This window comes from Notechis scutatus, chromosome 1 (genome assembly GCF_049901735.1).
Source record: "Notechis scutatus isolate UNSWTSFEM ecotype Mainland chromosome 1, rNotScu1.2, whole genome shotgun sequence".
In the NCBI taxonomy this organism is placed as follows: Eukaryota; Metazoa; Chordata; class Lepidosauria; order Squamata; family Elapidae; genus Notechis; species Notechis scutatus.
Genome location: NC_142009.1, coordinates 189,668,182 through 189,695,702, shown reverse-complemented (window position 1 = coordinate 189,695,702; position 27,521 = coordinate 189,668,182). Strand labels below are relative to the sequence as shown.

At 39.0% G+C, this 27,521-nt stretch overlaps 1 protein-coding gene across 1 annotated transcript in view; it reads left to right on the top strand.

Annotated features, from left to right (window-relative positions):
• The window catches only part of ITGA6 (integrin subunit alpha 6), a 64,611-nt gene that overhangs the window by 6,871 nt on the left and 30,219 nt on the right, over positions 1–27,521 (top strand). Inside the window, exons 2-5 of the mRNA XM_026677705.2 lie at positions 16,110–16,237; positions 17,225–17,304; positions 19,482–19,743; positions 23,560–23,691. Coding sequence (XP_026533490.1) covers positions 16,110–16,237; positions 17,225–17,304; positions 19,482–19,743; positions 23,560–23,691 — 602 coding nt within the window. The remainder of the gene's footprint in view (positions 1–16,109; positions 16,238–17,224; positions 17,305–19,481; positions 19,744–23,559; positions 23,692–27,521) is intronic.

Below are 27,521 nucleotides of genomic sequence, written 5' to 3'. Positions count from 1 at the left end.
CAATAGGCTGACTCTGTAAACTGCTTAGAGGGCTGTGAAACACTGTGAAGCGATATATAAGTCTAAGTGCTATCGCTATTATATGTAATAAGAAATACCACAAATGTGGTATTCTGAAATGTGATACTATTTTTCTGTTCTGAGTTGTCATATATGATTGTTTTTAATAACTTTGTTTATATCTTTCTTGTTTTTGGTGTTGGAGGAAATCTTAAATACATTGAACTCCATGAAACGTGCTTTTGGGTAGACTTGACTATAAAGGAAATTACTGGATATTTGCTAGTGGTTCTGTAAGTGTTTTAGGGATTCTTGATATAAAGGGCATATATTGATGCAAATCCACTTGCTTTTATTGATCAAAACCATGACTTCCATTAATAATCTTCCTAATTGCTTACAAGAAAATAACATAAAATTCAAATAACGCTTCATCATAGCCCCAAAGGAAATTTGAGTCTCTTTTTATAGTCATAAAAGGATTGGAGATGCTGTGATTGGATTCAGATTAGAGGCCAAAGCATGGGCTTCCATTCTCTTCTCAGCTTTCTTTCCACCCTTCTTCCATCTACTGATCCCTCATTGAAGCAACACTGAGAAATGGATACAATAGATGCATTTGGTATTTGTCCTATCGGGATAAAGGGGTAAAACAAACTTCAAAGTCCAACAATAGCTATTCAGAGGGAGGTCAGTGAGTATTTACTTCAGTGTGTTTTAAACTGTTTGCTAAAAGGTTACATCCAAGTTCCTCCGGAGTTGGCAGCCCCACTGCCTTATAAATAAAATTACTATACATAATAACATGTTAAACCATAACCAAAAAGTACAAAAATGGTACTTTTGCCGCAAACTATTATCAATAATGGCTGATGACAATGTCCAGTTTCATTGTGGAGAATTTCTGGTAATCATTGGTGGCTGCCCTGATGTCGGTTGTCTTCTGTAAAATAATCCCCTGCCCACTGGTTATCTGCCAACAAATAAACTAAACCCCACCCCGCAAATGAAACAATATCTGTCTATTACACAAAATTCAACGTATGGATTTACAAATTTTGACTGTAACTTTCCCCATTGTAAAGCTCTCTTCTTGTATGGGGATTACAAGATCCAGAATTCCCAGCCAGTGTAGACCATGTCAGATGGAAGTTCTTGGAGTTGCTCTTCTTGACTTCTTTTGATTCAGCTCCAGGACTTGGGGAGTTTTGTTATGGTTCACCTCCTTCCACGGCTAGTCCCAATCCGTGTTGATAGGGAACGAGAAGTCCAGCCCTGTGTGGCTCCTGCTCTATGGTGTCCCACAGGGTGTTCCTTCTGCTTCTTTTTAACATATGTAGGAAGCCAATGGATGGAATTATCTGTCATCACTGGATGAGGTATCATCAGTATGTAGACGACCCCCAGTTTACAGCTATAGCCTGATGAACTAAATGATGCTGTGAATGTTGTTTTGTGGTTCCTGGAGGCTGCGGGGGCCTGGATACGGAACCATAGGCTTCAACCGAATCTTGGTGGGAAGGACTGGCTGAGAATGGGGAACTCTTCTGTATCCAGGGATTTACCATCTTTCATTTTGAATGGGATTGCACCGTCTCAGTCAACTTGGTTTGTTATCTGAGGGTCCTCCTTAACTCACAACTCCTGCTGTGTTGTGTGCCAGGTCAACTCCTTCCTGGATTGGGAGGCCTCTTCTCATTTACTCATGCCCTAGTCATCTCCGGTATGAATTATCACAATGTGTTCTTCACCCTGAAGAGTATCTGGAAGCTGCAGCTGGTGCAGAATGCAGGCTTTGGGCTTGTACCCCGTATCTATTGGTGTTGGGTGAGGCAACTTCAGCCTCCATGCCTTGGGGGGAGGGGCAGGTCTGAAAAAAATCAGGAGTTCATGAACTCTGTGGTGACCATATGTAGGGAGAAGGGATGGCAGAACCTGGGGGCAAAGTTAAAAGAGAGATCAGCCTAGAATCTCTATGTAGCCACAAACAAACTAAGTCCAACCTCCCTTGAATTCTGTTGACCTTTCTCTAATTCCTTTCTCTAACTATGCTAACCATTAATTGAGAATATTCCTGTCTGTAGGAGAATATTCCTGTAACAAATCAGTTTAACTGGCTCTTCACATATGGACCTGATCTTTTGTGCCTGACACCATGAGTTTGTTCAAAATAATATTTGGCTCAAGAGGCTGGAGGGGTCTTGATGGGATGGAACAGGCTACAGCTGAACACCCTCCCCCCCAAAAAAAAAACCTCCCACAGAGCTATCTCCCAGGGAAAGAGGAGAAAAACATGACAAAAGAATCATTGTGCTGGTCTAGCACATACTTAGTCATTTTGTTAAGGCTTGAAGATGCCGCTTTTCTTAGTAACACCATTTCTCCAGAAGAAGAAGGGATGGGCAATTAATTTTCCCAAGGGACACATGAGAAACGGAGATTGTTGTGGAGGGACACTGCCACTGACGAGGAATGGGACAATTTGCCCCATTCAACTTGCTGCAGCCAATCCACCATGGCCAACTCATCACGGCCAACTAGCTGCGGGACAACTTGCCATGGCCAACTTGCTGTGGGACAATGTAACAATTTTATTTAATTATTTAAAATAACTTAAAAATTATTTTATTTTTTGCCATTCACATTTCATTCTGTCCCCCTTTTGCATCTTCTTTAATTATTCTATTCCGCCATTTCTTTGATATTAGTGTAATTCTTGTCCCACAAGATGGCCCTGGTGAGTTGTTCTGCAGCAAGTTGGCGGTGGCAAGTTGGTTGCGGCAAATTCACCGTGGTGAGTTGGCTGTGGCAAGTTGGTCATGGCGAGTTGGCCGTGGCGAATTATCATAGATCCCTACTGATACACCCCCCACTGCTGATGCCCTGTCCCCAACACTGCCCCCAATGCTGCTGCCCTACTGCCGCTGCCCCTCCCCCTGATGCCACTGCTCACCGCCATGGGCCGGATAGATATGGCCCGCGGGCTGTAAAATGCTCATGTCTGCACTGGAACTTTAGAACTCAAGTCTTAACTTTGTCTTTCCAAAGTTCATGACAAGAGAGCTCCACTAGGCAATGCTTGTGGAATAGGATAAAAATAGGGACTTGTTTGGATGGTTGAATACTGCTGTTATTGCATCTACTGTTATGTAGATGATATTTTTATATTTTTAGCTGAATTGTTGTCTTCTTGTGGATGTTTTAGTGTATATTTTGGGTGCTTTAATTTGTATATGTGTGTGTGTGTGTGTGTGTATACACACACACACATATTTCTTGTAAGTCATAGAGAATCTGAATAGTTTCAATAATGTAGAAGATTAAATAAAAACCTATGTATGTGATGGCAATCCCTTCAGGGAGGTGTCCTAATTAAGAAATCAGAAGAAGAGGGCTTAGATGAAAATTTAGCTATAGACTTTTTGTGAGATGGAGGTTTATAAGTATTCTTGACATGTAACTCCACCTGGTCACATCCACCCTCCAAGGTGCTCTTTACATAGAATTGTCTTTAAAATAAGTCTTGTAATTTCACTTGGGGCAGAATTTCAGCTTCCACAATGCTTGTGGGAATCAGGCATTAAGATCCTATGACAACTGATTTGTACCTGCACAGGTTTGCCCATTCATCTCCTGACACAATTTAACACACTGGTCTTTCAAGCCCTGAATGGCCAGGATCAGATTACTTGAAAGGGTACCCACAGCCTTAGCAATTAGAGGCAGAGATGAAATTAGCTTCAGAAACTAAGTAAAACCATTATTTGGTTTTTCTAATTAGTTTTAGAATTGGTGTCACTAGAATGTCACATCTGTATGATAATTTTGATATGATGTGTATGCCATGATGTCATTGTGCAAAAGTATTAGAAGTACTTGGTATGTAAATCTTGTCATTTGAATCATGTCAGCACATGATGTTGTCATGTGCACTCCCCTGTTCTTTCTGACAGCTGTGATCACAACTTGACTATGGGCCCTTTACCCTTGTGTGTACATGATTGTGTATTGCTTCTGAACTTTAATTAGGAATCACAATAATCTATTTCATACTAACAATATCTTATTTAGCTTCGGCATCTGGCTGACTATGTAATATGAATCAGCAGATTAAGCTATGGCAGCTATTAAGATTATTTGAACATGTAGGAGATAAGTAAAAGCCATAAAACATGTGAATTGAGGGGTGAATTTAGGTGTGTCCTAAAGGTTAAGTTTTATTTGAAGCTGTGACAGTTTTTCTTCTCTCTCTCTCTTTTTTTTGTGGAAAGGCACAGTTGCACTGTGATAATGATACAGAAGTACATTATAAGATGACTTCTGGAAAACAAAACAGAACAAAACTTTAAGTGTATTAAAGTTTTCCCCAGTGCTTCCTCCAATTTCATTTGGGTATGGAATTGGCAGGGGCAGCCCGACGCTAGTGCATGTAAGATCAATGTATTTCTTACTTTATTAGCATATATAAATCAGCTTTGTGAAGTCAGGTAGGTCTTAAGTGATGTTCTCATAGTATGAGAAAATGTTTCTAAAAATTAATCTTGGAAACGTCTAGACAGAGGACACACACTTATACTTTGGGTTGGATCCAGAACTAGCTACGTGTAATAGATCTACGGAAATCCATGGGAGCTAATGTCATATGATTAACTTGTACTGATTTCAGTAGTTCTATTTATGCATGGCCTGATTATTGACCCTAAAAATGTTGAGCAGAGGTCATATTTTTTTAAAAATACATTAATTTAAATTTCAGTGTTGTCTTAAGGAGCATCATGGGGCTGGACACTAGAGGATGTGGTAAAGTCAGCTCAGGGTGTGAACAACTTCACATGTATTATAATAGCTGCTACATGTTAAGTAGAAGCCAGAAATAGATTTAGTGCTACAGTTCTCTACCCAATTATTGATATAAAGCTCATGGAATTTAAGCAACTTTTACTTGTTAGCAGAACCCATAGGGTTGTATGATTAAAAAAAACCTGTGTAAGGTTCTTTAAAATTTTGCTTCTCCCCAAAAGACAAAGAACTATAAAGCCAAGGTCTCTCTATTAAAATTCTTCATTTTGTATAACATTATATTGTCAGAATGCATAGGTTAGGTGAAGGTTAGATGAATTTGTTTCTCCATAAAAGCTGAAGATTCAAATTTTTGAGAGAGCTCGAATAATGGGAAAATGAATAGAAAATAGAATAGAATAGGGAGGGAAAGATGCAAATTCTTTAAATTTGCTTTAGAAGACATGCTTTGGAATATGTGGAAATACGAATTTCTTTTTTCTTCTTCTAGGATTGTGTTTCTATTGTATAAACCATGCAATCCTAAGAAAAAGAAATGGTTGCTTTAATGAGTCATGTACAGGTGCTCTGTTGGGGAGCTGTGTGTTCTGACATCTCTTCCCAACAGAACCTGATAAACTCTAATGATTTGCATGAATTTTTCTAAGGAATGCTACAAACTTCCATAGAGGAAGAGAAAGTAATTGAACATGCGTTGTTAACGATTGGGTAACATTGAAGAATGAATTGCAGTGCAAAGCTGTGAATGAGAAAGCTTGTGGAACAAGGTTGCCCTTCAGATACTTTGAAGTTCAGCTCTGATCGCTTCTAGCCATCATAACCAACATGAAAGAATTGTGCATTCCTTGATTTATGACCACTATTGGGATCAGAACCTCAGTCCTTGAGCAAAGCAGGTAAGTGAGATACCCATATGAGTGCTTTGCCCAACAATTGCAATCTTGGCACTCCTGGTTGCAATCATTAAGCAGTCTCCCAGTTCATTAAAGGGACAGCGTGAAAGAGCTGTCTGCTGAGTTCAGCTCCCTCCTGTGCAAGGATGGGATCTCCTCCAGCAGGCTGCTGGAATGGAGCTTAGATCTTCAGGACCTGTGCTCCATTTTTCCATCCCACCTAAGAAATTCAGCTCCTCTCTATGCGTGGAAGGAAACTGCTCCAGCAGGCTGCAGGAATAGAGCTTGGATTTTTGAGAGGTGGGCTGTGTTTCGTATCCCACCAAAGTTGTTCAACTTTCCTTGGATAGCAGCTCTTTCAGCCAGCACCCAGAATCAAGAGGGAGTCCTTTTGGCAGGCAGCAACAGCTTGCAACCTTCCCTGCCAGCTTCCCCATTGACTTTCTGGGGAAGCTAAGAGAGAAGATTGCAAATGGCAATCATATATTCACGGGACACTTGGCAACAGGTCATAAGTGTTGAATTGTTAAATTACATTATTAATGTTAAATACATTGTTAAATGAATTGACAGTGGATTGCTGTTGTGCTTTTTTTAAGTTGCTGGGCAGATGGAGACAGGTGGGGAAAATTTTGCCTTAGAGCTAAAGACATGAAGCATAATTCAGTGTTTTTCCTAAACATTGCAAACTTGTTTTTCTTTTTTGTATAAGTGCTGCCTAATCATTCTTTTGTTAAAAAGATCATTGCTTTCTTAAAACAAAGCTGTTCTAATAAAAGCACAGGTGTGAGCTGAGAATTGGAACTGTAATGGAACACAGTCAAAAAGTCTTCTAAAAAGTCTTTTGCTGAGCTTGTGGAAAAAAGAAGGCAGTTTTTGCTTCTTTCCCAAACTTGCCCAGCTGTCATATTTCTATTTCTATGTGCAAATTTTCGGGGAGATTAAAAGAGTGGTATTAACCGGGCTTCCATTGTGCACCGTTGCAGCACTGAAGAAATTATGTTTCAATATAAATTATTCTTTTTCTTTGTTGTTGCCAGCTAGCCAAGAGTCTTAAGTAGGGTGCTTGATATGATGTGCTTGCAAAATGTATTGTTTGTGAATTCCTCCACAAGCGGATTAAATGGTTTTTAGTCCAGCTTTTCTTAACCTGATGCCCTTTCCCTTACATAGTAAGTGCAACTCCCAAAATTCTTTAACTATGTTGGCTAGAAATCTGAGTAACAACAATCCCAACAGGGCTGGAGGTCACCAAGTTGGAGAAGGTTCTCCTATACAAATGTGAGGATTGGAATGTACTATTGTTCTTCCTTTGGGTTTCACAGTGGTTTAAAACACACTGACACACCTTTTGAAATACGTCTTTTAGCACAGAGATTCAGAGATAATGACCTTCATTCCAAATGCCATGCATCCAAATGTTTGCATAGTTTTTTTTCCTTTTAAATTTGCACAATAAGGTAAAAATGAGATGGAATAGACACAGGAATTATTAATTGCAAAAATAACACAGACCAGAACTCTTTAAGCATTCATTCATTAGCTTGCCTTTCCTTCCATCAGCTCAACACAATCTCTTCCATTTTCATACCCTCCTCACAAAGTAATAAACACATACAATTGATTGAAGAGAGGGTGAGTAGCCAATAATCAGCCAAATATTTTCTAAGGCTGAGGGTAGATTTAACATTTGGCTTTATTCAGCTAATCCATTCACCTGTTTGCTAGAGAAAGTCCAAGAGAGGTGACCAAAATACAATAAAGCATCATCAGGATAGTGATGATCAAACAAACAATTCATGATTAAATGGAGCATAAAACAAACATAGCTAAAGACTTGAGAAACCGCAATGATTTTACTTGGCTCAAATAAGGGTCCATCGCCAAGAAGGTCATATGATTGACAGACAGACATCTCACTTTTGAAGGATGATTTATCTGATGGACAAAAGCTCTTCAGATAGCCTAACTAGATCCAAAATCATTTAAAATAGCCTCCCCCAATCTGTTATCCTTCCTTACCTGACATAGTCATTGACCAGGGTAGCTGTTGTGTTTACCACATAATTATTAGGTTGTCAAAAAGCTAGAGTTTTGTTGATTTAAATTGACACTCAGCTTCCCCCTTCTTTAACAGACCCTGAACAGAGTCACACTCAGAATTGGTACAGAAAAATAACTACAAATTTCTTTCCTTTACTTTGGGATGTCCTCCCATTCTAACAGGAGGTCTATGGCTAGTCCTTCTTGAGGTTCATTCCCAGAAATGAATAATATTACTGTAGCATTCTCCTTTGCAATCATAAATCTTTTATTTGATTCAATGATTAACAAAATGCCTAAACAGCTTATAAAGAATACATAAAATCAGAATGAGCATAACGATATTAAAATGAACATTAAGATGGCAAACTCTGATGTACCAATTTAATAATTTTTTTTATTAAGCTAATCTTTCTCTCTCAGCTCAATTTACCTCATAAGGTTGTGAGGAAAAATTGAGGAATGCCAGGTTTTCCTGTTCTGGCTCATGAATGAAAGGTAAGATAGGAATCTACCAAATAAATAATCTCATCCTGAGCCCACATATACTTTAAAAATGGCCCAAAATCCTGTTGCCAATTTCAGCAAAATCAATTTGGGGTGCTGGAACCACAGCCGAGTTACTGGTGGGCTCACGAGCCAGGAAATGGCTCCTCCCTACCACATACCTTTCCTGTAACAAGAAAACTGGTTTGCGATTTCCTTATAAATGCTACATCGAGTAAAGGTAAGAAAAGAGCATAATGTTTGCTAGACTGAGTTCCTGTGGTTTCCCCTTCTCCTCCTCAAGAAAAATAAAGCACTGCCATTCCACTTAAGGTGTTTGGCATCTTAAAGGCACGACTCCATTATAAAAGCTGCAGAGTATTCCAAACTCGCCTTTTTTTCTTTTCTGCTAAACATCTAGGCAGTGGCTCCACCAAGCCTTTTTTACTCCTTTACGAGACAATTATGCAGACGGTTTCTCACAGAAGTAGCCAATGTCTTGCCAGAATTGAAATGGGTTCCCTGAGCCCCAAAACAGATTGAAGGTTGGAGAAGGAGACATTGTTCTCAAACTAGTAAACTCAATGCCAGCTGGAAGAAGAATAAAAATGAGGCTCTATGAAAGACCTTCTCCTGAAGGAGACTTAAAAAACAGCTACTACGTTCAAGCATGAATTCATTTTAACTGTAATTCAGCTATATTTCTTGACTTGTTATAGAATATTTCATTGTATCAGATAATTGTAGAGGTCTTTTTTCTAAAGCCTTGTACAGGAATTTTTAAAATTATGGAATAGATATGGTAAGGACTGTGCTATCTCTCTTACTCCAAATTGATTTCTGCAAGAGTACAATAATTAAGGACATTAACTGCATCCAGTTTTGGTTGCCATAATATAAAAAGATATTGAGATTCTAGAAAGACTACAGAGAAGAGCAACAGAGATGATTAGGGGACTGGAGGCTAAAATATATGAAAAATGATGCAGGAATTGGGTATGTCTAGTTTAATGGAAAGAAGAATTAGGGGTGACATGATAACAGTGTTCCAATATCTAAGGGGCTGCCACAAAGAAGAGGGAGTCAAGCTATTCTCCAAAGCACCTGAAGGCAGGACAGGAAGCAGTGGATAGAAACTAATCAAGAAGAGACCCAACACTAAAACTAAGGAGAAATTTCCTGACTGTTAGAACAATTAAACCAGTGGAATGACTCGACTCCAGAAGTTGTGGGTTCTCCAACCCTGGAAATTTTTAATAAGAGATTGGACAACCATTTGTGTGAAATAGTATAGTTTCCTGCCTGAACAGGAAGTGGGACTAGATAGAAGTCCCTTCCAACTGTTATTCTGTTAATGATAATTATTCATCAGCCATATGAAGGCAGAGATGGCTGGTGGTTATAGTCAGATGGCCAGTTATAAATCAAGGGATGCATCTATAGGTCAGCAGATGACATTTCTTGTAAGTGTCTGGCACTCAAGCTTACCCGTTTTCGTAACAAAATTGTAAACAAGTAATTAGTCTAAGTACTTTCTGAGGCATGTTAGATCATTTTTCCACATGTTATTGTTATTCAGGGCTATACAATTTTCAGCCTCCCATAAAGGAGGCTTAGAGTCACTCTAAGAAGCTACCATTGAATTGTATTTTTAGCGTCACCAAAGGGGACATGACTAATCATATTTGGAGAATAATCATATTGACATTATTTAGTTAATAATATTTACTTTTAGTTTAATCACATTTTAATTGATTAATCTTCTTTGTTCCTTTTTTGTCCTGTTCTGCTTCAACTTGGTCTGAGCAAAGATTTGTAGTCTAGAGTACCTGGAGAGATGGCAGGACAGATAATGAGTTTCTGGAGTCCATATCCCTTATCAAAGATGAATATTTTAGCAGCTGACAATGGAAAGTGTCATTTACTGTCCAAGATGAATGATAGCCTATTACCCGTAACAGCCATTTTTTGTTCTTGTCTGAAAGAATCACTGCATTCCATTATTGCTTGAATGTCTTGTATGAAAATTCCCAGTTTGCTCAGAAGGCCTCTATGGGAGGATCATGGATAATCAGATGAACCAAAGAAGGAAATGTATATATCGTTTTTTATACGTCAGTTGAATCATGCTTTGTTTCCAAGAAAAGGTTCCTATTCGGAGGCAACTTTGATTTCCTGACACTATTGTCAAATAGTTAGGATATTTTCTAACCGTATATCCGGTTGTAAACATTCCAAAAATAATCTGCGTAATTCCTGAAGATTAAGAGTTAGAAGATTCTTTGTGCAATGGTGTCATAACACACACGTCATTTAAACTTTGTTATGACTTGTGTGGTTGGTGTTAAATAGGGTTTATTGTAGTCCAGAATATCTTCCTGTCAATCTTAGGGTTTGCTATTAGTTGAAATAGACCTCTGATGGGCACTTCTGAGAAAAGCTGGGATGGAGAATTTTATGGCCCAGTTCTGGCTAAACATATTGCCTTATAACACATTAATACATAAGGGCTGCTTCAAGAGCTTCCTGGTGGATTGGATCCCTGGCCCATTTAGTTCAGCAGTCTGTTCCCAAGATGGTCAATTGACTGCACAAGAAAACCCACAAAACCATACGACATGGCTGAACTACAGCTGTCCATTCAGTGTAGCCAGGAGGGCAATGGTGAAGGATCCTGGGAGATACAGTTTGGCAATCTCTGGAGAGCCTTCAATGTACTCATACCTGAAATTATTTTATCCACTGGCATTGGTCAAGTCTTTACAGCCATTTGTTTTAAATGAACCCCGAGTGATTAAAGCATTTCTGAATTGCCCTACACATTTTCCTGAGACAAACCCAATCAGTTTGACACGTTCACACACTGTCTGGGTGGGTTGGAATTAAAAGGAAGTACATATTTGTCTGGGAAACACCCAAACCTGGCAGCCAGTTGCTCTTAGCATGCCTAAAAATAACTTGATAAATTTCACCTTGATTCCTCCTTTGTTGTTGCTTTTTCTTTAAAAAAAAATCTGCAACAAAGTCTTATAAACATTTTTCTCTTTGTACTTATTTTTGTATTATGGGGAAAAAAAAACTATATATTTTAAGGTAGTGACAGTCACTGACTATTTTAGTACATTGCTTTTATTCTAGTCATGTGCATACTTATTAGGAAATAAATCTTGCTGGAATGTGCTCTTAGAGAAATTAATTTTCAAGGAGACATATCTGAAAAGAAGTTGAGCATTTCCTTTTCAAGGAAGTTAAGAGGTGGATGTAATAAAAGTCAAGAGCTGGACAAATAAAAAGGAAGCATTTAGTCTTGACAGAGGCAATCATGCATTGCTCTACACGATAGTGTGGATGGTTCATTTTAATTTGGTTTAAGATGATGTGTGAAAATGGGTTGGTGGTCCTTAAATAAATTATGATTTGCTTTGGGGCATTTACCCAGTATGAAACCATTCCAAGTGTGGCATACCATGCAATGGAGATGAGGATGCATACATTACGCATATGATGCATGAATGAATGAATGAAAAGAAGTAAGCACAGAAAAGAAAAACAGAGACAATAATTTAGTAAAGAAAAAAGCAATATATATATATATATATATATATATATATATATATATATATATATATATATATATATATATATATATATATATATATATATATATATGTTTTCTGAGGTTTTCGCGGGTATTTGTATGTGGATCTTTGGTTATTCGGGTTTTCTCCCACATAAAATTGGAAGTATCTAGGCGACGTTTCGATGAAGTCTCATTCATTATCTTCAGGCTCGTGTCTTCGGCTTTGTGCTTCTCGGAGTAATTGAAGTCTCATCATCTTCAGGCTTGTGTCTTCGGCTTTGTGCTACTCGGAGTAATTTGTATACACACACACACACACACACACACACACACACACACATATATAATCCCCCTTCATCGTGAGTATAAACAATTTTAGCAATTTATCACTTCTCTCAAATTCCTTCAAATCTCTAATCTGATCTTCAGATAATGTCCTAAGTCTTGATTTCTTTTCATTTTTTTTCTTTGTCTCACAAAACTCATCAGGACTTTAATAAATCTCTTTTGTAAATCCACTATAAGAAAAATCCAGATCAATTTTTCCATATAATTCTTGGAGCCTGTCTTTTTAAAATCCACTTTCAGATCATGGAAAATATGATTGATCTGAAAGTAGACTTTCTACTTTGTTCTTCTTCCATAACATTGTTACATATCATACTTAGTGACCATGATCTCCCTCATAGACTCACCATGTTTTAAGACAATCTATAATGGGAGAAACTCCTAAAATTCTTCTGAGTCTGATGTTCACAAATATCCTTAAACATATCCAATGTTAAACTTTTTGCTTCATAAGAAAAATTTAAGAGTTTTTCTCCTTTAATTGTAATCTTTAGTTCCTTCTGGTTTCCTCGTGTCAATCTTCATAGTCCCATCCTATAATTTTTTTATTAAGAATTCAAATTCTTGATGAATATTCACTTTCCAATGGGAAGGATTCTTATAATTAATTCAAAATCTTATTCTAGTCACCCTTTTTATTCCCCACAAAAGTAGTTTATTTAAGTCCTTAAACTTGTATTTAAACTTTTTTTTAGCTAAGGACTGAAGAAGATTCATATGATGTTTTCAGGCTTTTGCTCCAAATGTTCCTAACAGCTGAAAAGCAGTTAACAAGCAATTTCCGAAAGTGTTTAGGAAAAGAAATATGCAAACACAATGTCCCTTGGAAAGACACCAACTGCAATTTTAGCTAAGATGGTGTTCCCTTATCTCTCAGAGCTCTAAGTCCACCAAAGACTTCTGTTCTTGCAATCTCCTCACAAGGGGCAACAACTGTCTGGAGCATTTGTGGGTGATCTCAAGTCCCTGTCCAGAGAGAAGTTAGGAAGAGCTCTTCATTCTGCCACATTAGTTGACTGCGGTCTTAGCAGAGCTATCTTCAGCCATTTTTCCCTGGAAGTCAGAAAAATCACCAGTAGAACTGGAATATGTGAAGCTGCTATAGGGAGCAGAACTCCCAACTCTGATCATTAGCCCTTTAACTATTAACTCGATGATTGCAGACAGGTTTTGTAAGATTTAGCATGAAATGCTTATACACTTTTCTGACAAGTTGAGAGTCTCTTCTTACCTGAGACTACATTTTCAAGGTATTGAAGATCCCAAAGAGGAGCTAGAGCACTACATCTGAGATGGATCTCATTCATTCTTTCCTAAAGCACTTTTGAGATGATTTGGGGTGTGTGCATGTAAAAATGTTACATACACTGATAAGGTCCCATTAGTGACAGTTTTATGCCAAAGTGGATTTATGATTGTTTTCTTGATTCCACTGTAGTATATATGTGCATACACAGTGTATATGAAATACTGTCCATTATTTTCTGTTTTAAATAATGTACATTTTTAGCCCCTAAGCCATCATGCTTCTTTCCAGCAGATTCTAACATGAAGGGATGGTTTTCATTCAGACCGTAACCCTTCCACCCTTGTGTGAGAACATGTGTGTGTGATGAACTTCAGTTTTATACATATGAATTTCTTGCTCTGTTCTTTTTGTCTGGCAAAACTCATAGTTTCTTGTCAGTTCCACTAATGTTTGTTCTTCTTTGCTTCCCCTTGGTGCTGACAAGGCCAACAAAAACCATGTCCATTTAGAGATTCTGGGAAATGTTCACCCTTCTGTCCTGCTTGTGTGTCATTGTGCTGGAGTTTTTTTAAAGGGAGAAAAAGCATTAAAGAGACAATTGTTTCTAATTCTTAAAACATGCAAAAGGTTTTTTTAAAAATGTGAATATACAGTTTATGCTCATTGTGCCATCTGTTATGAAAATCGCTTCTTATTTAGTAGCCTGACCATACACATATCACATAAACATTGTTTTTGTGAATTTCCCCCCCTCTTTAAGTTAAATATATAAGAGATAAATAAGAAGGAAAAATAACACAGTAGGGAAAAAATAATACCTTATTGGAAACCACCAGTATGTCTAGCATGCAGTGATTTACCAATTTGTAGAGCAACAGATTCTCACAATAAAATAAAAGCCCAGAGTTCCTTAATGATATGTGGAGATGGGGCAGGCCATTCACTACATCTGAAAAAAAAACACAGCACAATGATTCATTTCACTTTAATGTGTAGTTTTCTCATCTGATGAAAAAGCCAATGATTTTAAAGCACAGGTTTCAAGAGATGATCCTGGCTTTACTTGGAGTCACTGGAGTTATCATTTGGGAGTATTTTTGAAGTGTCTGAGTAGGATGAAATGAACCAAAACAACATGACAGCTGATGAAATGTATCATGCATTCAGCCATTAATAGTTGCAGGTATTATTTCTATTGTTTTTCTCCTGTCCTGTGGATTTACTTCACTGATTTTAATCAGGAGATACATTTATATCTGTAGTTGCCTATTTGCACTGATGCTCACGTTAAGATGTATTTTAGGCCTGGCTGTCACCTTAGAAATATTAGCTATGGTTTGTTAAATGGACCATAATCATCACGTTTTTACCACAGTTGTTAAGCAAATCAGGTAGTCATTAAGTGAATCACACTACTCTTAAGCAAATCCACCCATTGATTTTCCTTGTCAGAAACCAACTGGTAAGGTCAAAAAACGTGATCTTGTGACCACAATATGCTGTAACTGTTAAAAATATGAATCCATTGCCTGCCCTCAAATTATGACTGATGACTGCGGGGGTGGTTTAATGGTCATAACTTTAGGATAAGTCATAAATCATGTTTTTGAGCACTGTCGTAACTTCAAACATTTGCTAAACAAATGGTTATAAGTCAAGGGCTATTTGTACTTCAGGTGATATGTGACCTGAAGTTCCAGAATTCCTGAAGGAATTTCCTAAGCACCAAAGGAGCTGGGTTAGCATGGCAGCATGTATTTGGCAAACTGAGGGCAGTGAAATTTATAGGGAGGGGGAATGAACATTTCTTCTGATAGGATCTACAGATCTTGGAATATAAGGGTCATGTTTTCTTGATGGCAACACCTGCCCTAGGAAGATTTGAATGACACTGGTTATTTTGCCCCATTTCTAACTCTTATTAGCCTTTTAGAAGGCATCGATTGTTTTCACAGGTGTATTGGTTAGGCAGATAGATGAGCATACAGGTGGGGAACGGTGTTGACTGCGTGTTTATATATTTGGTTAGTTTGTTTGTTGTCTAATCTTGTAAGCCGCCCTTATGTGAGATATGTGGCTGTATAAGTCAGGTACAGAAAAAAGCTTGAAACCCTTGAGGCAAAGAGTAGACTTGGTCTTCTCTATAAAATTTATGCACACAGCTGGTGCAAAACCATATCTAAACAAGAAACTTAAAGCAAGCTAAAGAATGCTAATACAAGTAGTCCTTGGGACTTACAACTGTTCATTTAGTGACCATTCGAAGTTACAACAGCACTGAAAAAAGTAACTTATGGCCATTTTTCACATTTCCGACCGTCGCTGCATTCCATGGTCATGTGATCAAAATGTCAGGTGCTTGGTAACCGACTCCTATTTATGACAGTTGCTGTGTCTCACGGTCATGTGACCTGCTTCCGTTAACCTTCTGACAAGCAAAGTCAATGGGGAAGCCAGATTCCCTTAACAACCGTGTTCACTTAATAACTGTGGCAAGAAAGGTTGTAAAATGGGGCAAAATTCACTCAACCAGATGTTTGTTTCACTTAACAACAGAAATTTTGGGCTCAGTTTTGGTCGTCAGTTGAGGAATTACCTGTATTATTTTATTTTTCAAAACAGAAAAAAAGTGTATGAGGTGATACCTGGTGTTTATTTGCATCTTCATCTATCAGTTCCCCATTACGTTCTTCTGGTCTTCTTTCCACAGCTTGCTGGTTGGTGCACCTCGGCAAAAGGCTTTCCCATTGCAACAAGCCAATAGAACCGGTGGGTTGTTCAGCTGTGACATCGAAACTCCAGAGGTACCCTGCACACGTATCAAATTTGATGAGACAGGTGAGCTAGCTGGACCTTTGATTTTTTTTTCCTAGGCAGAATGGAAATATTTATTTAGGAACCTATTGGAAGAATCCAATTTGGCAGTTCTAATTTATTTATTTTTAATTATAACTTTTAAATGTGGATACAATTCCCTCTAGTTTTTCCAGTTTCCGTTTTCATTGTTATTGGTTTTTGCGTGTAGGCAATTTGAGCAGGTTTTGCTCTTTCAAAAATACATGTATGTAATTCAAGTATAATAGAGGCGTCAGTTCAGTGGTGGGATTCAATTTTTTTTTACTATCGGTTCTGTGGGTGTGGCTTGGTGGGCATAGCAGGGGAAGGATACTGTAAACTCTCCAGTCAGAGGTGGTATTTGCCAGTTCTCTGAACTACTCAAAATTTCCCCTACCGGTTCTCCAGAACTGGTCAGAACCTGCTGAATACCACCTCTGGGTCAGTTTCATAGATGCTACAAAAAGTATATATAGTCCTGGGGGGGAAAAAGTGTCTTGCAGATATATTAGTGTGATGTCAATTCCCTGACCACCAGTTGTTATGTGTCAAAAACAGAAGTCAAAGAATTTCTGAGTTTTCTAGGCACAGATTCCCAAGAACAGAATGAGAAATGAGGATGTTCAATGAACATGGAGTCTTGATTCATTGTTGTGATAGAATGGGGGAAGTACCTAACAAATAAGAAAGAGGAATTGTATGAAGAAGGTGAATACGAGCAAAGAACAACTTCATTCTTTACTATTTTATTATATGACTCCTTACACATTTTATACTATAATGATATCTCCGTACTAAATGCAGTGTTGATCAGAGAAAACTTTGTATTGATATTGTAGATAAACAGCGCCACCTAAAGACTATTGCAGGTATAAATAATATTCAGTGAATCCGTAGTGAGAATAATAATTTGCACATAATTGTACAGATACTAATTAAAAAGGAACAGTAGAAATAGAAGAAACTTTTTTTTGCATTGATTTTTTTTAGCTGACCCAGCAAAAGAAAGCAAAGAAGACCAATGGATGGGTGTAACTGTGCGAAGTCAGGGGCCTGGTGGAAAAATTGTGGTAAGTTTTCAGAATGTTCTCTGAGCCTCAACATTGTTGGTTTTTTGGACACTGAAAAATCTTTAGGATTATTTTGATTGTATAGATACTCCTCACTTAACAACCCTAATTGTCACTGACAATTCCAGCACTAAGCAAAGCAGTTGTTGAGCAAAACATCACACAAACGTGCTGACTTACAACAGCAGTTCCAGTTGTGGCTGTTAAGTGAGACATCACATGATTGTGACTTTGGGACCTGCCAGCATCTCCACTGACCTGTGCTTATTAGAAGTTAGTTGGAAAGGTCTCAAACTGTGATCACGCAAGACGCCGCAATGGCCAGAAGTGTGAGGACTCGTTATAAGTAACTTTTTTCCAGCACAGTTGTAAGTTCAAACAGTTGCTAAATGAGTAGTCATTAATTGAGGACTTCCCATATCCTCATTTGCGTCTACTTTGTCCAGCAACCATTCGCAATTATTGACAGTGATGAAAAAGTAACCCTCGCATTTATGACCTTTGCAGGTCTGTAAAGCAAAAAAAAAAAAAGCCTAGTCATGGTTTTACTTCACTTCATTTAACCACCAGATTGCTGATCCCAATTGTCATTGCTAAATGAGGACTTACCTGTACTATTTTAGAGCCAGAGGTGGACAACCTACAGATCACAAGGAGACATATACTGCAAACCACTTTTTTTAAAAGCTCACAAAAAATGGATCTGCTAAATTGGTATTTCTCATCCTGGGAAACTGAGATGTATGGACCTCTGCTCCAGAATTCCCGGACCAGAATTCTAAGAGTCATTCACACATCTTAAAGTTATTAAGGTTGAGAAATACCATGCTGGTGTCAAGCTATAAAGCAGGGATCCCCAAGCCTGGCAACTTTTAAGACTTGAAGTGCTTCTGTCTCTCATCCGATAGGCTGAGCTGAATTCTGAGGACACTCCTCCTTCTTGAGGCTCCTCCTTAGTGTCCCCGGTTTTGGCGAAGCCGAAGTGATAAGTTCCTCATCACTCTTCTTCACCTTTGCTCTGTAGACTTGGCCGGAATTGGACCCACGCCAGATGGACTTTGGGTGGGGCTGGATGCTCTTCACAGCTCACAGAGAATGGGCATATCAGGTAAGCACCAACGCCCCTTCTCCAGATGAGCTGTTCAGAGCATCCAGACATGGGACATACCAAAGCTTGGCGTGTCCTATGGGAGAGAGTCTCTGTCTGGTTTGGAGTCCCTCCTTGTTACGCATGGACCCGTTGCAAAACTCTTCTTCCGAAGGCTGCTTCTGCGGAAGCGAAAACATCCAGTGCTGGCTGGAGAATTCTAGGAGTTGAAGTCTACAAGTCTTAAAGTTGCCAAGTTTGGAGACCTCTGCTATAAAGCAACCTAGGAATGATTTCCCCAAGTTTTCAAATAGGTGAAAATAAAAATAGGTGTTTGACGGTCCAGCCCATCAAAAATCTGTAATCCCCTAGAGTCTTGAATCCCAATTTCCACAATAAAATCCTACCCCACCACAGCATTCAAAAACAAAAGAAAAAAATATATAGTTTTATTTTCCAGGCTATTGTTTAATCATTGTTACCTCTAAGGTTGTAATTGTGCTATTGTGCCATTTGATTTTCTTTTTTAATTTTTAGGGCTGTATGTATCTTTTCTTTTAGAATTGTGGAATGAAGCAAAGCAACAGTATATGCACGCATGTCCCAAGACAGCCAGGGACAGGTTCCAGAGCAGTCACACAAACTTGGAAAAAGATGTGCCTGCTTGAGTGATTTGGAAAGTGGCATTTTATGTGCCCTCCTGTGCATTGTGTAGGCTGTCTTTCAAAAGGATTTGCAGAGTTGTGATCAGTTAAGATGGGAACCGGTCTTGGGTGCTCTCTTACATCTTATTTATGGACCTGACACACAAGGCACATTGATATATAGATGACTAAAATAAACAAAGCAAAACAAACGATTCCAAAAGGTGCAGTTAACAAAGCAGTGTACGTAAGATTGGAAGTGCACGGTTGCATTTTACAGCGAAAGCCGCATTTAAGATAACGGTTCCGTCTGGTTAAAGCAAAGACATGCTTGCTTATCTTCAGACCTTCTGCTCAGAGTTAATTGTTTGGAAAACCAGCCCTGTTCATTCGTACAGAGGAGACAGATCTGTTGACTGATCGAATTTGCTTTTGATGCTTTACAGACCTGTGCACACCGCTATGAGAAAAGGTATTATGTCAACACGGATCAGGAAACCCGAGACATCATTGGGAGGTGCTATGTGCTGAGTCAGGATCTTTCCATTTCTGGCAATGAGTATATGGATGGCGGGGAATGGAGTTTCTGTGACGGCCGATTGAGAGGCCATGAGAAGTTTGGCTCCTGCCAGCAAGGTGTTGCAGCCACATTTACCAGAGATGATCATTACATTGTATTTGGTGCACCAGGGACCTATAACTGGAAAGGTATAACCTCTTTATGTTCCTATCATTCCCATTGTCCATTTCCAGATTATATATCCTGTCTCCTACAGCAGGGGTCTCCAACCTTGGCCACTTTAAGACTTGTGGACTTCAATTCCCAGAGGGAACTCTGGGAGTTGAAGTCCACAAGTCTTTAAAGAGGCCAAGGTTGGAGACCCCTGTCCTACAGAATAATAACCACTGCTGAAAACCATGATGCTCTACTCTTTATGCTACTCACCCCAAAATTGAAGAACAGTTTCTGGTGTATTACAGGTAATCCTCGACTTACAGCGGTTCATTTAGTGACCGTTCAAAGTTACCACAGCGCTGAGAAAAGTGGCTTACGATCATTTTTCACACTTATGACCACCCATAGTCTTATGATCAAAATTCGGATGCTTGACAAGTGGTTCTTCTTTATGACGGTTGCTGTGTCCTGGTGTGATGGGATCCCCCCTTTGGTGCCCCTCCTGATAAGCAAAGTCAATGGGGGAAACCAGGATTCACTTAAGAACCGGGTTACTAATGTAACTACTGCAGTGATTCCCTTAACACCTGTGGCAAAACTCACTTAACAGCAGAAATGTCTCACTTAACAGCAGAAATGTTACACTCAATTGTGGTCATAAGTCGAGGATTACCTGTACTCACAGAGATTGAATTAAGGAAGACGGTGACAAGGTGTTTCAGGACAGACAGCAGTAAAATTTAGCTTAAAGATGTTTTTTCTGGGGATTATGCAGGTACCCTCTGAGCCCAGGAAAAGATGCAGCTTCACAAGTGAAGCACCAACAGGTAAAACAAGGATTACCTTCTCTCCTGCAAAGCATCTTTTTGGAGTCGCCTTGTGGCAAGACGGCCGACAAACAAATTTAATAAATAAATAATATACAGCATTGAGGTTTATGCAAAGGGAATATCTATGTTATGCCTGCATATGCACACATAACACACACATTCACGCATGCAGACCAGTAGGCATTTACATTAAGTCGCCTAGATTATTGCTGTTTTTTCTCTCTCTATCAACTGAAACTCCATTAACCTCATTGAGTAGAAAATTGGTTTGAAAGCCAAAGTAATCAGGAGGGAGAGAGAAACCGGCTGAAATTTCATTTAGTGATTAAGCCGGAGAGCCCATGGCTTTGTCCCATCTTAGTTATGCAGAGAAGCCGTAAAACACAGCTCCCTCCCGCCCTTCTTCTCCACCATTTCCCTTTTTTCTCTGTCCAAGCAGTTTTCTTGTGCTCTTTGTTATACCAACAGCTGTGGAATTCTCCTCTGCCTTGCCTTTTTCTTCTTGTGATAAATCCTTGCAGTGTACACCTGTGCCTGACACATAAGCCTTGTACAATCTTTGTGCCTTGGCACAAGGTGTTTCCGTGTGAAAGCTTACCTGTCCACATACTGGGTTTTTGTCAAAGAAAATTGGACTTTTCTGAGATAAGGTATCAGATTTAGCTGTTGCTGTACTTCAATTGTAAGTAGTTGCTGCCACCATGCTTAGTTTTAAGGCTTTTACCTGGTCAGGGAAAAGTCCTGTTTCTTTTGTGAGAGAATGTTGTGCAGTCTATTCAGTGGTTTTTAAGTTTCTAAAAAAAAGTGAATGGAAGTAGTTATGCTTAGTGGACAGTTTTATTTGACAGAACATTTGAACGATGTATATTTTACCAGTGCTTGCATCATGTCTTGCTGGCTTCCCCATGGCAATTGCATGATTGTGGGGTGCTTAGCAACTGGTTGTAAATGTAAGCTGATCTCTAAGTATCCAAAATGCAGTCATGTAACTGCAAGAAGGAAGAGTTACATTTTACACCAGCCAGAAGTGCTATGGGAAGTACTTCATAGGCCATAAACACTCTTTCTGAGGCTGACTTTGAATGGTCGTTAACAGCTTGTTTTAGTGAAGGACTTCCTGTAACCAGAAATCAGCACACACTGGTGACTGACTCACCATATGCCCCAACTTCATTCCCTGCCTTCTTGGTCATAGGAGGAGAACGTAGGGAACCATGAAAAGATGCTTTAGGCTGAAGGAAAGTATCAGTCCATCTCTCTTTCTATTGTTGGCTCTGACTTCCCGAATTCTACAGAGTTTCAGCAGGTCTTTTCTGTTCTGCTTCTTCATTTGCTGTCACCTGTGATATGATCCTTTTCACTTGACACGCTATCACCTTCTCTTTGTGAAGCATTATTTAATGACATGGAGCTACAGCTCCTCTCTGTGGCTTGTGGAGCATCCCTATAAATCCCACAGGTAGATCTGTTTTGGCATCAGCGCTTGGGCCATTGAGAATGCAAAGCTCTTAGAAGAGTTTTGCCACGCCACGCCAATCAAAACTCTCCAGTGTCTCTCAGAGAATTAGAAAAAAACAACATGCAACAACAATATTAGGCATGGCAGGAAAGGGTTATGATTCCTGAGGTGTCTAGACACAAGATTAAGGGCTGCTTGTATTTTGAATATCTTTATACTTTGAACTTTGCGCTTTTAAGTTCAAAAAGGCTTACTTAAGGCATAAAAGAGAGTAAGATCATGTGATTTTTATGACTTTAACTTCTTATTAATGACTAAATTAATTTCCATTCTGGAATTGCTTCAGCTTTTCCAATTCTCGATTATCATTCCATTATCGATACACCTCAGGCCCAGTTGACATTATTGTTGCATACCAGCTCTAGAGACTTTTCCTCCTAGTACTTGAATTCCTGTTGATTTTAATGTTTATGTCACAGCTCTTATACTTACCTCCCCCAATTTGGTTCCTAAGATGATTTATCTACTGTATAGCGAATTCATAAAAGGAACATTTTTCTATCCCTTCCATTCCATTTGCAGCCGCCTAAACAATGTAAGATGGGATAGGAAATAGATGATAATGGTCATGGGAGGGGAAACATTCAAAACCAATAGGGCAGAGTATCGTTTTGTGGTAGAGCATCTGATTTGTGTTGCTAAGCCACCTACCTAATTCCTGCATCACCACATAGCAATGGAAAACTTATGCCACCATGCTGGAGGAACGATTTGACAGCACAGAAGCCAATTCCTTTTGTTCTAAAACTGTTGCTCAGCTGATGCTCATGCTTCTCCTATGTCTTGGAGGCCTTCCTCTCAGCAGGGTTCTGGAAGAGTGATTCAGGCCACAAGGAAGTTTTGCTTTTGTCAGTTTGCTTAATGTGTGTTAGGCTGCCTTTTCTCCTTTTAAATTTAAGGGGAAAGAAATGACTTTCTGATTGGCACAAGAGTTAGCCACTCAGTATTCTAGTTATGAAACTGATTTATTTTGGAAATGTATCCCACAAAGCTTAAAGTAACTCATGTTCATTTCCAATCTGCATTTTATTTTCAAATTCCCTTGGCATCTCTGTACCTTTTCTCATCTTTCTGTACTCTTGAAAAGCTCTGATTTCTCTTCCTGTTCTTTTACAGTTTCTGTTCCTTCCTATCTCTTGAGCAAACTTGATTTTGCCAAAATAATCCAGACTCTGCAACCCACCCCATTCTCTCAAGCAGAGTACATTTTGAGGTGTGTACATGCCACATGTCTACTACCAATACAATATGCAGATTTTTTTGGGGGGAGGGTGTTTGTTCATATTTCCCTGACCCTATTTTCCAGAATCTTTATTTGTACCATTCATTATGTCATTGTATTCAAACCAAGGATAGAATTGGGCTCAGTTGTGGTCACTCCCTTTCATAAGTGTTTCTTTGCTCCTTCCATTTTAAAACTATTTTATTTAATGTTCCCCATCCTTTAACATTCATCCCATCTTTTGTTTTTGTTCTGTTTTGCCATTTCATTTTTCTAGGCGTGGTACGTGCAGAGCAAAAGAATCACACCCTTGATGAAATGGGCATCTTTGATGATGGGCCTTATGAAGTTGGGGGTGAAAGCCTGCGAAAGGAGTCCCTGGTTCCTGTTCCTGCTAACAGTTATTTAGGTAGGATTAAGCTCTTGAGAGAACTGAAAGGAAAAATGGCCATCCGAATGGCCAAATTCAAATCATCCCAGAAGGCAATAGAGCATTCTGGGAGTTGAAGTCCACAAGTCTTAAAGTTGCCAAGTTTGGAGATGACGGAAAGCTTGAATTTTGATCAAAGCTTTGGCCATTCATGCTGCCATTTTTAGGTCTCCTCCAAAGTACAGATGGCATCCTGGTTGTAGAATCCTTAAGAGCCACTAACATGAAGAAAGATATCAGAGGCGCAATTGTCAACTTGGAAATTCTTACTCTGTGATTTAACAATTCTCTCTCTCTCTCTCTCATGCAAGAGTATGGTTTGAGGATCAGTAGCTCTATTTCAAACACAAAGCCTCAGGAGGCTATAAGTTGCTGGTTGCTGAACAGGATGCAAACATATATCTGTAGCAAAAGCATTGAAGCAACATTCCAGAACCATCAGTTTAACCCCTGGGGCTTCTTTGTAATGTTGATAGAATTCTGCATTGCATGGGAATTACTAACCTGCTTTTAAATGCTGAGGGGATGGGACGCATTGAACCTGGGTTCAGTGAAAAATAACCACAGCTTTGTATAGCTTTGGTGGCTACACTACATTGGATCCTGAATCCGTAAGTAAAACATAGAACTTACTGTGACTGTCAGTGAGGAAAGATCTTTATTCTTTATTCATGGATCTTCTGTAAGCATTGTATGTGCCATTGGTTTGCCTATTGCTGGTACAGGGGGCATCCACAGTTTTTCACAGCTAGGATGGAACACAAAGGTGAAAGCTGGGAAGAAAACAGCATAAAATAGCTCTCCACAAATGGGATAACAAAAATAAGTATGGCAATTTCATTTAGTAGTGTTTGCTAATGAAAAACAACAACACATCAGCTTTATTTACATTCCAGAAAGTGTTATCTCTAGACTTAGCTTTCTAACATGGACATATATTAGGATTACAATTCACAAACCTTTCTGCTACCATGACCATTGGAATTCTGGGAATTGTAGTTCCATGACATGTAGAGAATGCCAAGTTGGAGAAACCTGTTATTGGCTATCCTGTTTTTTTGATTAATGTTCTATACCAGGGGTTGGCAAACTATGGCCATGAGACAAATCCAGACGGCTATGTTGTGTTTTTATGGTCTACATGTAAAGAATGGACAGGCAGGCAGGTAGCAGATTGCCAGGTGTGAGCCTCAACTGAGCTCCTGGGGAGAGGGGTGGGGCTGAGGGCCAGAGGCAGATTTTCCTAGGTAGTGGCAGCCTATTGCTAGCTCTACCATCTATATTGGCTATCATATCATGTTCCTTGGCCTGTCGACTTGCCAATCATTCTCACAGGGTCAAAGGAGGAACAGGATCCCACCTGTTACAGAAATAGCTTGCCAACCCCTGCTGTATACTATCACAATGTGTTTCTTTGCTGTCCTTTATTTGTAGTAGCAAGCACTTCAGCTGGATTGCATGGAACTATCTATTTTTTTTTCCTGCTCTCTGCTTAACTTTTTCTTCTTCCCTGCTTTTTCTTTCTACTCATCATTGCAGGTCTTCTTTTTATGACAAGCGTGTCTTATGCCAACCCTGATCAGTTTGTGTACAAAACACTGCCGCCCAGTGTCAGAGTAGACAAACCTGCTGATTTGATGATGAATAGCTACTTAGGTTTGTGACTTCCAAAGCACCAACCCATCTGCTTTCATTCATGACACTTCAGAGATCATCGTTTGACTTCCATTTCAAGTCAAAGCATGTCTGAGGAAAAGCGTAGATGAGATAAGAGACTTACAGGAGATGGTGGTTTGAGTAAACAAAATCTGGGAACTATCAAATGCATGCTTAGTCAAAGAGATGATAATGGAATCAGAAGACCTATTAGACATATGGACTATGGTCATCCTTTGGGTGACTCCCTTACCAAACAGGTAAAGGAAATAATTGGGTGAATATAGTAGTGCCAAAGAAATGGTATTGGAATATTTAGTCAGTAAAATGTATCATCATCACCATCTTATCTAAATCTCTTACCTCACAATGTTGTTCTCAAATTGAGAATTGGAAAGGCAGCAGTGAAGCAGTCCAGATTTTCTTTTCTATCACATGCATCCCACTTTTTATCTTGTATGAGATTTTTTTTTTAAAAGCTAGGAATTATATATATATAATTTGTGGTACATACTCACTTTAATGTATATATACCGCTATCAGAATTTGATGCAGGTGAAATGGGGTAGAACTACATATTATACATAATGGGGATGTGTGATTAAACCCAACATCTCTGGGCCAAAATCCCTGCCCCATTCCCCATAAAATGTGCTATTATCTTTTAAATAATATTTTATGATAGTACACATCCCCAACACCTCTTCCATATCTTTGATAATTATATCGCATGAATGGTTATATGGAACTGTTATCAAACTAAATAGTTAAGAATAATACATTTTAGTGGAAAAGGGAACTTAATTCAATAGGGGAATCTATGGTTTGCAGTAGCCTTGTGCTTTGTCCTACTGCCTTTTAGTTTTTAATTGCCTATATTAGAAGTGGGGAACTATGAACCTTTTATGATTTGTGGACTTCATCTTCCAGGATTCCTGAGCCAGTCATGCTGTCTCAGGAATTCTGGGAGTTGAAGTCCCTAAGTCATAAAGGGGCCATAGTTCCTCACCTCTGGCCTATTTGCTTAAAAACCAAAGTTTAAGTTTCTTCAGCAAATCATTCATTTACTGTCCTACAGGCATGACAGGAAGTTTCAGCTCTCTAGAGATTGGCACCTTATTCACAATTTTTCAAAGACTGGCTTACTTGGTAGAAGACTCACAGAGCTGGACATATCTTGTTTGCAATGATGTGTGGCTGGCCCCCTCATTTTTCCAGCACTTTTCCACCAGGTTCTCCATTTACCCTCAATCTTGTCAACATTTTGTAACTGAGCCTCTCATCTTAACTACCATCTTCCTGCTATTATTAGTGATTTTTCTGATGATCAAACGCCCCTCTCACCTTAGACAGAATTGTAACACCAGTTTCTATGAACTGGACCACCAAACCAGCTACATCTCTTTGGTTCAAATTAAAGTCTTCCTCTTCCTGTCTAACTGACCTTTAAGGTTTGGGTTTTTTTTGAAAGAGAGGCAATAGGTTTTATTTCTTTTTCAAAAAAAATTATATAAGAGAAGCAAGTGTTGTTTACACTTAATTACACTTAACAATATGTTTTTTTCAGATTTGGGTAATGGGTCTTTTTGTTCCCTGAATACAATGCATGAATTCATAGACAGCCTTATTTCTAAATGTATAAATAACAGGTGCTGGGGGTAATTATTATATTCAGAAGGTGAATAGCCTGAAACCATGCCTGAAAGAGAATAATCAGGGCTTCTCAATGGAAAAATGAAAAGCACCTCGAACACAATTAAAGCTATTATTCCTACTGAAAGGTGAAAGGAAAGGGAGTCACTCCTTCAGAAATTGAACCAGTAGAGGTCCCTTCAATGACTTTGTCTTACTTGGGTTCGATTCTATATCCAAACAGCCTCCCAACACTAGTTCAAGGTATCTTCAGCTTGGCTCAGAATTGAGAAGTACAGCTGTGCATCACTGCTATTCTGATGGTATTTCTGATGGGTGACATCTCCCAGTGGTGCCATATAAAACATTAAACAGTAATAGGAAGAGGATTGAGCCCTACAAAATGTCACAATTGAGGATCTACCAACTCAGCCTCTCTGCCTGGGTCTTGAGACAACCAAAACTATCCCTTTGACTGCTATTAAAACAGTTCTTGGCCCACCCACACCCAACATCCCACT